The sequence below is a fragment of the Pholcus phalangioides genome, unplaced genomic scaffold (genome assembly GCF_987345545.1).
Source record: "Pholcus phalangioides strain wild (caught in Gottingen) unplaced genomic scaffold, Ppha-v1.0 ptg000011l_1, whole genome shotgun sequence".
Classification (NCBI taxonomy): domain Eukaryota; kingdom Metazoa; phylum Arthropoda; class Arachnida; order Araneae; family Pholcidae; genus Pholcus; species Pholcus phalangioides.
In genome coordinates this window covers 49,266,512-49,281,605 of record NW_028301604.1, presented here as the reverse complement: position 1 = coordinate 49,281,605, position 15,094 = coordinate 49,266,512, and the positions used below count along the sequence as shown (strand labels likewise).

The following is a 15,094-nucleotide window of genomic DNA, read 5'->3' as shown; positions in this document are numbered from 1 at the left end:
TACATATACGTGTACCTTCCTACCAGTATTTTTCAGAGTTTCTACTTTTGCAATCATTCCCCACTAGAATACATTGACGATTGACAATTGTGTGTGGCACAATGTTGTAACCTTGGCACAAAGTTGTACCATTTTAAGGTACTTGCAACATCATTTCTCTTTTTTCAGTTGGCAATAATAATAAAAGGTTGTTTGTCAAGTTCATAACAATGGAGATGAAGGAAGGTTGGTCAATGTTTGATGGTGTTGGTTTGTAACATACGTTTCTGAAACATACAGTTAGTATGTCAATAGGTTAATTAGGGTTGAAGGTGTTTGGACTCTGGGTCATGAGCTATATATTGTTAAATTTTTTTGTCAAAACCAGTAAGTAAAGGGACTAATTCAGTCATAAAAAAACATTTTTTCAGTATATAATCTCCTTTCGAATGTCTCACTTGTTGTTAACAAAGATTCCATTTTTGGTGAATTTTTGCAGAAATAAAGTCAAAATTCAGATTCATTAAATACAGGAAAAAACTATTATGCATTGAAAGGCCAAAGTAGATTACATTACATCTAACATTCATCTTCATAAATAATCAACTTGAATGCCATAGTAAAATAATTACAAGCACATTACTAGAGCATATTCATTTTTTAAATATTTTTTCTATTTTATTCAATTATGCAAGAGTTGCTGAGATCCTAATTCCACATTGGTCCAAGCTTACAGTAGCTCACTGTAGGCTAACTAGAAGCCAGAACATAGAAAGAGTGCAAGACCCAGAGTATGCCGCTAATCACCCACCTACTTTTTTCCCCAACAAATCAGTCACATCAATCCCTAGATACTGGAATATTTTATAATGAACTGAAAAAGTCAATTGTTATGCCAATATACAACAATGGTAACAAAGGTGATATGAACAACAACAGACCAATTTCGATTTTACCTATTATGTCAAAATTGTTAGAGAAATGGATAAAACAACAACTTAGTAGTTATTTACACTCCATTGCTTACTACTCACATCAATTTGGCTGCAGGGAAAAAGAGAATACTGAAATGGCTATTATTAAACTAATGGATTACATACAAAATAAAAACAAAAAGTAGAAGCTGCATTTATAGATGTTTTGCTGCATTACAGACGTTTCTCTATATTAGTAAAGCGTTTGATACAATAAACCAGGATATCTTATTGGAAAAACTACAAAGTATTGGAGTAAGAGGACTCCCGCTCGATTGGTTCTGATCTTTTGTAGCAAATAGAAGCAAGACCATTAAAATACATAATAAGAGAAGTGGGTTAATGGCGATAGGTACAGGAGTACCACAGAAATCATTTCTGGGTCTAATGTGTTTCTCTATGTACATTAATGAAATTCATAATATCAACATTTTCTATCAACTTGTCTCATTCGCAGATGATATAGTTCTGGTTTCCTCCACTGAAACAACTTAAGACATGGCCCCCACAAGGGTGGGGCTGACAGGGCTCTAGATGATTTTCATCATATTTGGTTTTTCACGTTATAAATTCATCATAAAGAGGCCCGTGAAAGTCTGGCCTTTGGGGACCACAAAAAAATCTCAGCCTAGGGGCCCTGCTCTAGGATGGGGGATCCATGACTTAATAGTTGATTAAAAGTTTTGAAAAAGATATCTATACGATAAATAAAAGAATTTGAAATCTTCAACTTAGGCTAAATTCTAACAAAACTAAATGGCTTCTTTTCAACTTAACAAACTCAAACACACAGACAGATTTGGTGAAATTTCATTAATGACTTTCCCCTCTAATACTATATGCAACTGTTCAAACAATGAAAAAGTAATGCTTTATAAACATCTTTAAATTATTATTTCAGCTAACCCAAAATGGAAAGATCATACTGATCAAATTGTCAATAAATTAAGACCAATTATGGCAATGATGTTTAAATTGAAGACTATCATCCCACAATAAAGTTTGATAGAAGTGTTTTACGCACGGGTGATCCCATATATATGGACTAACAGTTTGTAGGGGGGAGGGGGGCGCGGCATATAAAAATTCAATCTATATATATATATCTTTATGACCATTTTCGATGTGATGTTCTACAAAGCAACAGATCTTCACATAATAGATTGTCATTAATCCAATTTAGTATGCATCCACTTTATTTGTATAAAGTTTTGCTATTCATGTATAAGACTCCTGAATGGTACCCCAGAGTAAATATATCGAAGAAATGCTATGAGATCACAATATCTATATTATATATCATTACACAAAAAACTATTTTCAAAAAATCATTGTTTTCTTGCTCAAATATGTAGAGAATTTGATATTATTAGACAGCAGCAATAATTTTATATGCTTAAGAAGACTATAAAAGATTGCATACTGGAAACAACAGATATTGAGCAGTTTGTTTCATTCAATGGTTAATAAATTTGTAAATTTTGAAAAAATATGTATTCATATATTTGGTGTGTAGGAAAATGTAATATATGTAACACATCAGAGTCTAATCTGCACATGAAAGCAATATATTTGGTGTGACTTGCCTGCAGCTATTGAAGAATATACCTTTGCATGTTGCATAGAAATTTTATACATAATTCATTAGTATGACTCATGGAAGAATATTTATACCCATTTGGGTACACTGCTCAAAACAATTAGGGGAGCACATGGTTTTAACAAAATTACGCAAAGATGTATACCGATAAGTAACATAAAATGAATCTTCCATAATTTAAAGCCTAGCAGGAAACGGAAGAAGAAAACTTCATATGCAAATCAAAGTTCATGACGTCAAAAACCAGAAAAAGGAGATAAGGGCAGAAATTGGGATGTTGCAGAAACGTCTGTTTTACTGCCGTAACTGTGAAATTCGATTGCGCAGTATTTTTTTTTTGAGACAAGGTGACTTGAGGATGTCTCAACAACGTGATTTACCGGAATCCATGGCATGGCGTGTTATAGGCAGACTGGAATCCGGGCAAACACAACGGTGAAAAGTAAGGAGTTTTTAAGGACTTTTTAAGGAGTTTCAAGCTGTTTTTAAGGAGTCATGGCAAACTTCATAACTTACAAGTTTTACAGCAAAAAAAGGGGCGGGGCACATATGCAAATTTATTTTTAATTTGCAAACAAACTTTCCCTCTTCTCAAAAATATAGATGTAGAAGTGGTTCAAAAATTACAAGTTTTGATTTGTTACCCAGCATCATAAGAATTCATAAAATAATCAATCCACATGAATGCTTTCTGTTGTCACCAAAGTGTTCTAAAACCTTCAAGTTTTAGTCAAAAATATAACTCATAACAGCATCACATAAATTATAAAAATTATAAAGGTGATATTCATTCCCCCTCCAATTATTCAAAATAAAAACCACAGCCGACAAAGATATTTCTTACAGAATTATTTATATTTGCAGCAACTCTAGGCACACACACACACACTTCCAGCACAACTTCCTAGATAGTAAATTGCCCATAGATGGTAAGAAATCACTCACTCAAACAATCTGGGAATGTGCTGCGGGCCACTCAATTGAAGTAAGAATTTGCCAGGAGCCACTTGAGGCAGGCCACATTTAGGCCATGTGTTGAGCACATGTATGCTTTAAAATAAGGGGCTGTTCAAGTATTACGTCAGCAAATTTTCAGCAATTTTTGACTCGCACCTCTTGTCAGAAAAAGTCAGCAAAACTCTCACCCTCCCCCTGTCAGCGCTCTGCCCCCTTCCTCCTAACGCTTATTGGTGGAATCTGAATCTGAATTGGGGGCTTCCCCCCAAATGATCAAAAATTTATTTTTTTAATCCACAAAATATTTTTTAAAAGAATTGTAAAAATATTTTTTACAATTTCGAAACAAAATATCTTTATATGTTATTATAATCAATTTTTGTTAATTTCAATGCTATTTGAAGGCTAAGAACCCAAAATTGCTCAAGAAATTCATTGCGACCCTACCTCTGTAAGCTCTTGGTAACCCTTGACCCGCGGTAAACATTCGGCCTGTGCGGACCAAATGTGGCCCTGGCGTTATGATGTGGCCCGCCCCTAAATCTATTTTTGTAACAATGAACCAAGTGACACATTTACAGATCGCTTAAGTGACTCGTGGCACAATTCCAGACCATTTAAGCGATCTGTGGCACATTAAGCAATCCCTTGAGTGACATGTGACAAAGTTTTAGAGCATTGGTCCTGCCACCAGTGCGGTTCTACATCACTCAAGTTATCCGCGGCACATTCCCAGATTACTTAAGTGATCTGTGGCATAATCACAGATCACTTATATGATGCGCGGCACAGCTCCAGAGCATTTGGATCCGCTAAGTATTTGAAGATCACTAGAGTGGCTCTGTAGGAGACTCAATAGGGAGAATGTTAGTTTAGGTGCCCACAAACTAGTGAAAAGTTTTACTCGTTTTTCGCGCACGAGTAAGATGCCATTAAGAATATTTCATATTTTTTTATAAAGGGTGGTTGATGACGTAAGAATCATCCAACCCCCCCCCTCCACATCATCAAGTCAGCAAATCGAAAATCCCCCATCCATGCTGACGTAATACTTGAATGACCCCTAACATAAAGATACCCGAAAGTTATTTTCTGAAGGTTAAAAAAAGTGGGTTCAGCTATAGCGGCTGATCCGCTCGTCCTCCTCCCCCCCCCCTCCTGTAAAACCAGACGTGGCTCGGGCTGTCACTTTTAAAAGCCGGATTTTACTAGCAGGTTTTCTACGCCGCGCGAAACGTGAATCACCCAGCGCGACAAGCCGTCTATTCATCAATATGAAAAGCAGTACGACTGTTTTCCTACAGAGCGCAATACGGCTCACGATAGCGTCGGGCATGATTGGCAGACTTCTTCTGGAGGAGTTAAGCGTCGTGTGCCGCGCGTTTCAGCGATCTTCCCTTCATTTTCGTGTTGTGTCTCTTCCCTTTAAACTGGAGCATGCAGCCGATAGAGTATATGACGCCAGGGTCATATACTATATAGCCGTCCTGAGCCGATGCGCCACGCTTGAAAAACGCAAATGCGTAACGTCATTATTTAACTCATTTTTGCCGACACGGAATGATCCAGTCAGGTTCACGCGGCGCAAATAGCCTACTCCTAGGAAAACCTGGATTCAGGGATGAATGCTCGTTACGGGATCCCAGGAGAGAGAAACCCATTGTCTCTCATAGAATCTCTTGTGTGTGGATAGAGCCTGTTCCTCTTTTTTTTTGCCTTTTTATTTATGGCAACCAATCTGCGAAACAGATTCGCTTTCCCCACTGGACTTCAGTTTTTAGCACTTTAAGGCATGGAGGCGAAAAGATACGCTTGTCGTCGTCCCTTACTCCAATGGAACTGAAATTTTTTTCCCTTTCTTCCTTTTGAGTAGCGAGTTGTAATGTGAATAAAACACGTCAAAAAAACTGCGGAAAGCAGTGACATTTTGCGGTTTCTCAGAATTTTCGTAGTGAGATATTGGCTGTAAACAAATGGGAAGGAGGGATAAAATAGGAACAGTAGGAGAGAATTGCAGTAAAAAAAATAAGATTGCGGTGAAAGTAGGAAAATAGTAGGAGAAATAGGAAAGCTGCGAGGTCTGCACTCAGTATACTGCATAATATAGGAAATTCGAGACATCGTTTCGCCGCATAAGTAAAAACTTAAAAAAACTTTCTCACCACTGGGCATGGGGGAATTTTCGGCTACTGGTTCAGCGGAGTGATGTCGTTCTACGAACAATCGATTTCCAACGCTGACCAGTTTGCGACATAGGCAGGAAAACACGTCAAAACTAGCAATTCGGTAAGAAATCGCATTTTTAGAAGCAAAAGCGTATAATCGTATTAATTTACTAAATACGACAAAATCGTAACGGTTGGCAGGTATGCACAACCATTGGATGTTCCAATCCCATCCCCTGCTTTCACATTTCCTATTACAAAGGGAGAGAGCGTTTTTTTTCTCTTTTCTTCCTCTTTATATTCGGGGGAAGCTTCCTCTTATTTTTCTAGGCAATGCTATTCATCACCATGGGGAGTGCCTATTCTAAGAAAGATCATCCCTTCAGAGAAAAAAAAAAGGGACTTTTTCAGGCATGGCTGCAAAACGTAAGGAGTTATAAGGGCCCTTCCAGAGGGAAATGAAAAGTTAGGAGTTTTAAGGAGTTTGTAAAGATGTGCGAACCCTGATATCATTCGGAATGGCACTTTGACGGCCCGAAGGTATGCAGACGAGATACTGCGACCTCATGTCATCCCTTACGCTGGAGCCATCGGAGATTCCTTTGTTTTCCAGGATGATAATGCCCGACCGCATACAGCTCGTCTGGTGGAGAACATGCTTGAAGCTGAAACAATACAGCGTATGGAATGGCCAGCGTGCTCTCCTGACCTGAATCCAATCGGACGACGCATTGCTGCGCGACCAAGGCCGCCTGTTACTGTCCGAGACTTGCAGATTGCACTTCTTGAGGAGTGGAACAGTATTCCCCAAAGTTTGATCGATAACCTCATCGTATCCATGGCAAACAGGTGTGCAGCAGTCTTAGCTGTTCGAGGAGACCACACGCCCTATTAAAACTCATGCATCATGTCTAAACAGTACTTTTTTTATCGTTTGCATGCAACCAAATTATTGCCCTAAATCATCTTTTCATGTTTTTTCCATATTTTCAAAGAATTAAAGCTTAATTCCAAATTTTTTTACGTCTTTTTTCTGTATTGCGCATTGATACGCGTGTACTATCCATTGTATGCCAATACGTGGCTGTCTCGCACGGTTTTCTTCACTTTATTGATTGCTCCCCTACTTGTTTTGAGCAGTGTAGAAAAGTGTTTGTTTATAATTTATTGTCGATTGTATTGTTTGTTCAATAAATGAATAGTTGACTGGGATTGACCACCATCTATTTATCATTCAAATTTTATCACTGTGGATCTTGTCAATAATATAAAAATATATGTATTTGAATGAATGTTAACCTCAGCATTTTCTTGTATAAGCATCTGCAGAACACAATTTTATAAATCAATACTGTATGGGGTGGTGAACATACCATGAAATGGTGCTAAAAAATATTGTGCAGATAAAGTAGTTCTCCACAATTTTATGCCAATTTAATTTTAAAGGTGAAAATCAATCTTTGTAAGGGAAACCAGTGTTGTATAAACAGACTTACTTAGTCTTACTTTATGTAAATACAGAAGGTAGATTATAAGCTGAAAATATCTGATCAGTGTTACCCAAAAAATTTTTTGAATAGTAATTTCATTCCTTTCCAAAATTTTACAGGATAAGTTTGTAAAATGAGGGGTATTTTTTTAATGAAAAATAGAGTAATATATATATACTATAATAAAAAATACACACTTAAAATTTAAAGGAGTATTTTCACCCTTCTATGAAATTTTGAGGAGTAACACTGAATTTTGATGTATGAATCACATGTCTAGGTTCATACTAGCGAACACTGCATCTGATAATTGGCAAATTAAAAACATCACACATCTTTTCAGGTGCATTTCATTCATGCATACACTGTATATAGCAAACAAATGATTGGATGACCACATTCCTAAATTAATGTTGATTGACAACCATTTTTATGCTACAAGCTAGTGCTGCATCATTTGAAAAACATTCAATTAGTGCATTTATACCTGAACTGCACTAGTAAGCTCGAACCTATGGATCAAGGAGTCATTAATCTAATGAAAAAGAAATATCACAAGCTACTTTATCAATGATCTTATCAAAAGGATGGAGATAAACAATAAAGTTGTGTAATGAAGTTGTTTTAAAAAAACTAAAATACATTTTTCTGATTCAGCAATAAAATTTGGGTGTTGCCATTGTATTTTTTCCAAAAAATTTTAGCCATAACTGCTGTGTATTGCAGTTATGGAATGCCAGATATCTCAAGTTTATTTTGAAAAAAAAAACCAATTTCCCAAGTTTTGCATCAATCCATTCATCACAGAAGAGCCTTTCAAACCAGCAAAGAAACTTTCTGACCACCCTGTATATATAATATTTATCGATGCTATAAACATTTCTTTCATTCATTTCATGCAATTACACATAGATAAAATGTCGTTTACTAGTGCATCCTGGTTCGGGCATGGATGTTTACTAACACTAACAAATTCCCTGGACGGATCATGCTGACCCCTTGGGAATACGTGTGGATCACGTTTTATAAAAAAAAAAAAAAATTTTGTCACTCAGTTAAAATGTTATGTATAGACCATAATTTCTAAGATCTAATCAATTTTGATAAATGAATCAATCAATCTTTATTGAGCTTGAAAAAGAGAGGTCCAACAGATAAAAAGAAAGATGTCAATTAAGAGATCAAGAAAGTGCCAACTCAGAAGAAGTAATGGAATTTCACATTTTATTAGAAATTTTTGCACTTCAGTTAAACTCCAACATCCCATAAAATGCAGAGTTTCATCTTAAAATCGGAAATTATCAACTCTGGACGCATTTTAGGCCAGTATTACACTATAAAAGTTTGATAAAAGTCCTATTGTAAAACTTGAAAAATGCAGCCAATAAGGTCAACTGTTGCATTTTCTAGAATGTAACCAATAACCTTATTGGTTAGATTTTTCAAGTTTTATAAAAGAGATTTTATCAAACTTTTATAGTGTAATACCGGCCTTAAACAAAAGTATATCTAAATAAAAGTAAAACAGGCAAATTTATATAATTTGATTTTTGTTCTATATTGCTTTATTTGTTTCTACTGGTGCAAGATCCTGGCCTACTATGCAAAAGACATATATTTACTTACAATGAGAAATCATACATTCATTGAAAGAATGATATAATCATTGCATTATATTGTACTAGTTGAAATAATGTTTCATAGTAGGATTTACCTTCTCTTCTGCTGTTAATTCTATATCTTCTGGTTTCTTTCTGAACCTATTTATCAACTTTATGTTGCCGATTGTTGATTTCAAATACCTAATCAAAAAGAGTTATATATAATGATAGTTTTTGAAAGTTCTCAATGAGCATAGAAAATTAAAGAGTTTGCTGCAAAAAAGAGAGATCTCCATTTTGACACATTTGAGTAACGTCAATTTTTTTGTTAAAAAATATATTTATTTCATCTGGTGCTAAACAAAGATAATTCCAGCAGTTAGTTCCTATGTCTCTCAATAGACAGAGCTTACACCATCTTAGTATTTGGGCAAGAAAGGGGGGGGGGGCCAAAAAATGGGTGTTGACTCCTGGGTTGAATGGAAGAAAAAGTGAGCTATACCCTCTTTCTGCAGCAAATCCTTCAATTATTATTTACCACACAAAATACCAAATATAGGACAAAGAAATAAAATACAGTCAAACCCTGTTATGGTGCCAACCCTGCTAGCGCCAAAAATTTTCAGTGAACAAATCTTCCATACAGGGATTTTAATGTAAAAATCTTGTTTTAGTGCCAACTCATTATAACATATCTGCATTCCGTTGACCCCACGCCACCGTGCGGCCCGAAGAAGATGGGCTGCAGAACATCGAGATTGGGAGCAACATGATTGGAGCCAAGTGCTGTTTACAGACGAGTCCCGATTCAGTCTGGAGTGTGACACCCGACGTGTTCTGGTATGGAAGGGACAGAAGCACTCGAAATAACCCCGCATTCGTTCGTGAAAGGTCACAATACAGACGAGCTGGTTGGATGGTATGGGGTGGAATCAGCATAGGCGGACGTACGGACCTGCATATCATTCGGAATGGCACTTTGACGGCCCGAAGGTATGCAGACGAGATACTGCGACCTCATGTCATCCCTTACGCTGAAGCTATTGGAGATTCCTTTGTTTTCCAGGATGATAATGCCCGATCGCATAGAGCTCGTCTGGTGGAGAACATGCTTGAAGCTGAAACAATACAGCGTATGGAATGGCCAGCGTGCTCTCCTGACCCGAATTCCTGGACGACGCATTGTTGCGCGACCAAGGCCGCCTGTTACTGTCCGAGACTTGCAGATTGCACTTCTTGAGGAGTGGAACAGTATTCCCCAAAGTCTGATCGATAACCTCATCGCATCCATGGCAAACAGGTGTGCAGCAGTCTTAGCTGTTAGAGGAGACCACACGCCCTATTAAAACTCCTGCATCATGTCTAAACAGTACTTTTTTTTATCGTTCACATGTAACCAAATTGTTGCCCTAAATCATCTTTTCATGTTTTTTCCATATTTTCAAAGAATTAAAGCTTAATTCCAAATTTTTTTACGTCTTTTTTCTGTATTGCGCATTGATACGCGTGTACTATCCATTGTATGCCAATACGTGGCTGTCTCGCACGGTTTTCTTCACTTTTTTGCTTGCTCCCCTAATTGTTTTGAGCAGTGTATTTTGGCTTCCATTAACTGGCTTGAAGATGGAATAATAGAATCCTCGACAATCTCAATATTCTGAGAATCTACTTCAGGGGCACCTTGACTGCCACCAACAAATTTTTTGATATCGCAAGCATTAATTTTGTGAGTTTCATTACTATTTAAGTTTACGACTAAGTAGACAACCGGAGTAATTTTTCTTTGTATTTTACATGGTCCTTCCCATCGTGACTTCAATTTTGCCATTACATTACCCTGGGCACTGGAACGAAAATGTGTATGTATTAAGACAAGATCGCCAACAGAAAAATCAAGTTGTACTCTCTTCTTGTCATAGTACAACTTCTGTCGCCGCTGTTGTCTCTTAACGTTTTCCTTAACCTGTTGAAGTAACTTTTCGGGTAAGCTAACCCTTTCCCACACAGGTAGGTCCATGGTCCAGTTGAACAGTCGAATGGCAACACCAACTCTCTTCCAAGAAACAATTTTGCGGGTGATTGTCCGGTGGTTTCCAAAGGAACGGACCTAACTGCAAGCCCAAAAAAAAGATAAATTTTTGTCCCAATCTTTATGTGTTTTGGAGACATAACAAGAAATCATTTGTTTTATGGTTTTATTAACCCTTTCTGTCAAGTTAGACTGGGGGTAGTACAGGGTTATGTAACGTTGATTAATTTGTAATGTTTTACACGTCTCTTTCATTAAATTTGAGATAAAACAAGGCCCATTATCTGACACCAAGTTTCTTGGAAAACCATATCGTAAACAATATTCATGAACAAACGTTTTTGCTACTACGTTAGCGGTGATACATCTCAAGGGAAACAACTCTACCCATTTCGTGAAATAATCTACTACAACCATACAACCATTAAATGAACATTTCCTCGGGAAGAAATGGCAGGGTTCATACAAAATTTTCAAAATGAAAAGTAAGGACTTTTTAAGGAGTTTCAAGCAGTTTTTCAGGATTCATGGCAAACTTCATAACTTACAAGTTTTACAGCAAAAAAAAGGGGCGGGGCACATATGCAAATTTATTTTTAATTTGCAAACAAACTTTCCCTCTTCTCAAAAATACAGATGTAGAAGTGGTTAAAAAAATTACAAGATTTGATTTTTTACCCAGCATCATAAGAATTCATAAAATAATCAATCCACATACATGCTTTCGGTCGTCACCAAAGTGTTCTAAACCTTCAAGTATTAGTCAAAAATATAACTCATAACAGCATCACATAAATTATAAAAATTCTAAAAGTGATATTCATTCCCGTTCCAATTATTCAAAATAAAAACCACAGCCGACAAAGATTTTTCTTACAAAATTATTTATATTTGCAGCAACTCTATGGGAAAGGGACCCATGGGGTCAATGCCAACCACTTCTCCAGGATAGTTAACGGAGGTTGACACCATGGCTCCCTACCGTTTCTGATTATCAAACTTACAGGTTTGACATATTTTGTAAGAGAGGACAAATTTTTTCACATCCTTCCTTATACCTGGCCAAAATGCACGTTGCCGACAATGCTGAAAAGTTTTATGAACACCCATGTGTCCCAAAACCGGGTGATTATGCATTTCAAAAAGAAATTTATCTCTGCAATTTGAAGGAATGACCAACAGTCATTTATTTTTATGAACAATAAATAACTTATTATTTTCAAAAACATAATATTTTTCTATTTTTTCATTGGGGCAATTTTTTCCCATCTTTTTATCTTGAAAATATTGAATAACATCGGAATATTGTATAGACGTTGTTGGTCAATTAACTCTGACAAGTATAACAGAGAAAAAGAGATACAATTTGTTATCTATTTTATCCTCAAAATCATTTTCAGCATTGACGACAGCAGGTATCCTGGACAAGCAATCTGGGGCCTGCATGGCCGAGCCCTGCCTATACTCAAAACCAGGGTTGGCAGGTTTTTGACACATGTCAATTTTTGACAGTTTAAACTGTCACGTCAAAAACCCTCCATCAAAAACCTTTGTCAAAAACTGTCGAAAACCTCAAATACTGCTTTTCAACATATAAATTCCCATTGAAAATACGCACATTGATTGCATGTAATGCTTAAAGTGACTATGCTGCAATACATAATGTGTGATTTTAAAATAATCTCCCCCCCCCCACCCACATAATTATTTTGGACAATTATATACATGTATATATACTTGTAAAATATAGAATTTGAGTAGAGCATAGCATAAAACTACGGAAGGATATGTAATGTATTCAAGATAGTTTCAACCTTCTAAAATTTCTTCAACTGTTTATTTATATATGAATAAACATATATATTTGGATATATATATATATCAACATCTGCTCTACTTTTTTTTTTTACAACAGATACATGTTTAAAAAGTTCTTTCATGCTTGCTATATATAATGTTGATTTCTGTTATTATATTATCTAGACAATCCCAGATATTTAAAACAATATTCTTATTGTACATAACATTAGAATATATATATCCAGCAATCAAAATACTAAATTATCCTAAAATAATTTTTCCCCTGAAAAATAAATAAGTTCATTATTAGTCAAAATTTTTCATTGTTACCACAGTTTCTATTCTTGGGTTACATTTGGTGGTATATTTTTAAATGATAAGTGTTTTTTTTTCCCTTCACAAAGACCTCATAAAAGTAGCCTGAATATACATATTTTTTATATAAAGTATCTTAGTTACTTAAGTTATATTACAATATTAAAATTGCTAATTCTTACCACATTTTCTAACCTTGGGCTATGCATTCTGACGTTCTATTTTTAGAAAATTCATGAATGGGGGATTGCATCACAGATCTAAATGTAGTGGTATATTATCTCTCTCTCACAGGGTTTTGTTTTTCTTTTTCCTTCACCAAGAAGCAGCAACAGTAGTGACTGCATTATCATGCTAGGGGCAGATGGTCTTATAATCCAATAAAGACACCAGCTGCCCTTAGGGGACAAAGACCAGTGTACTAGAGAAAAGTCCAACTTTGCTATTTATTGTTTGAATTGTAAAGTAGTGAGGATTAATATGGAAACCAATTTCAGAAATTTCATTCGATATTTTTTTATGTTTAGTGAAACCAATTTCTAAGAAATCATAAATATTTAGTCTATTATTAGTTTAAAATATAATGAATCGTGGTGGAAGGCCACAGCATATAGCCTGGCAAAATTTTGATAAAGTAGAGAAAAATGGAAAGATATATGCAAAATGCATTAATTGTGGAGTTATGCGATGTAATCGTGTGGACAGGATGAAGAGCCATATAGCTCAGTGTATTGGAAGGGGCAATGATGTTGAACAAATACCTGATGTACAAAAAGCAACTACATCAACATCTACAGAGTCCACTGCTTCACAGCCTATTATTTTGTTGGAATCAACAGAACCTGAAATTTTCACTCAAAAAAAGAAGCAAAAAATTGATGACTTCATTGTGAAATCAAATTCTGCTACAACTAAAAAAAATTGATTTATTAGTGGCAAAGTTTTTTTATGCCAATAATATCCCATTCAGTGTTGTTGAACATTCAAGTTTCAAAGATCTAGTTTCTGCTTTGCGACCTGGTTATAATACCCCAAGTAGAAAAGCTTTGGCTCAGTCATTGCTTGATGAAGTTACAAGAGAGGTTGAGAAAACTGCAAAAGACAATCTCAGTGGAAAAGCTGTAACTTTAATTGAAGATGGATGGAGCAATATTCATAACGATCCAGTCATAGCTACATGTATACATTCTGAAGGTAAATCCTATTTTCTTGAAGCTGTTGAGTGTGGTGCTATTATGAAAAATGCAGATTACCACAAGCAAATAATTGACAATTCCATACGTTTGGCCCACGATAAATATTCTTGTGAAGTAAAGGCAGTTGTAACTGATAATGCGAAAGTAATGGAGAAAGCCAGGCAACTTTTGCTTAATGAGATTGACCAAAATTTAATAGAATATGGGTGCTCTTTTCATTGGCTCAACTTACTCGGACAAGATCTAACACCTGAAGCTGTGCTCAAACAGGTGGTTAAAATACAAAAATACTTTAGAAACCATCATTTGCCTTCGGGATGGCTTAATGAACATATGGGGTCAATAAAACCCCAATTACCTGGTGATACTCGATGGAAGAGTACACTTACTTGTCTTGAAACATTTTTACACAATAGGATCGCGAAAATGACATTGACAAAGGAATTGTTATTTTAATCAACAATTATAATTTATACAAACAGTGTAAAGATCTTTCATTCCAACTCAAGCCAATAAGTGTTGCATTGGATATTCTTCAAACAGATACAGCTACAATAGCTGACTCATGCCGTGTTTGGCTAAGCCTTCTCAAAGAAAGTGCTCTTCAGCCTTACATTGAAAAGATACAAAACAGGAGGAACCAGATTCTGAGACCATTTCATTATTTGGCATATAATTTGCACCCAAAATATAAAGGTGAAGGACTGACTGATGTGCAAAGTGATTTGGCTCGCACATGGGCAACAGAGAAAATTAACGGTTGTCTGCCATTACTAATTTCATATGAAGCGGAAGAAACTCCTTTTCCACCTTCTTATTTCAGTGCAGCAGGAAGAATGACAAACCCTGTGATTTGGTGGAAAGGACTTTCCAAATGTAATGCTTTTTCAGCTGAGCCTGCATCTGAACTCATAAAACTAGCAATGCTTTTGCTGTCCAGTCCCACCAGCTCAGCCTCCATTGAAAGAGTATTTTCTAACTTTGGATT

The 15,094-nt window shown here is 36.0% G+C and overlaps 1 protein-coding gene across 4 annotated transcripts in view; it reads right to left on the bottom strand.

The window, feature by feature from the left end:
- The window catches only part of Ask1 (apoptotic signal-regulating kinase 1), a 606,402-nt gene that overhangs the window by 395,665 nt on the left and 195,643 nt on the right, over window positions 1-15,094 (bottom strand). For all 4 annotated transcript variants that reach the window (XM_089239611.1, XM_089239614.1, XM_089239612.1 and 1 more), the window contains one exon: window positions 8,880-8,967. In XM_089239611.1, coding sequence (XP_089095737.1) covers window positions 8,880-8,967 — 88 coding nt within the window. The remainder of the gene's footprint in view (window positions 1-8,879; window positions 8,968-15,094) is intronic.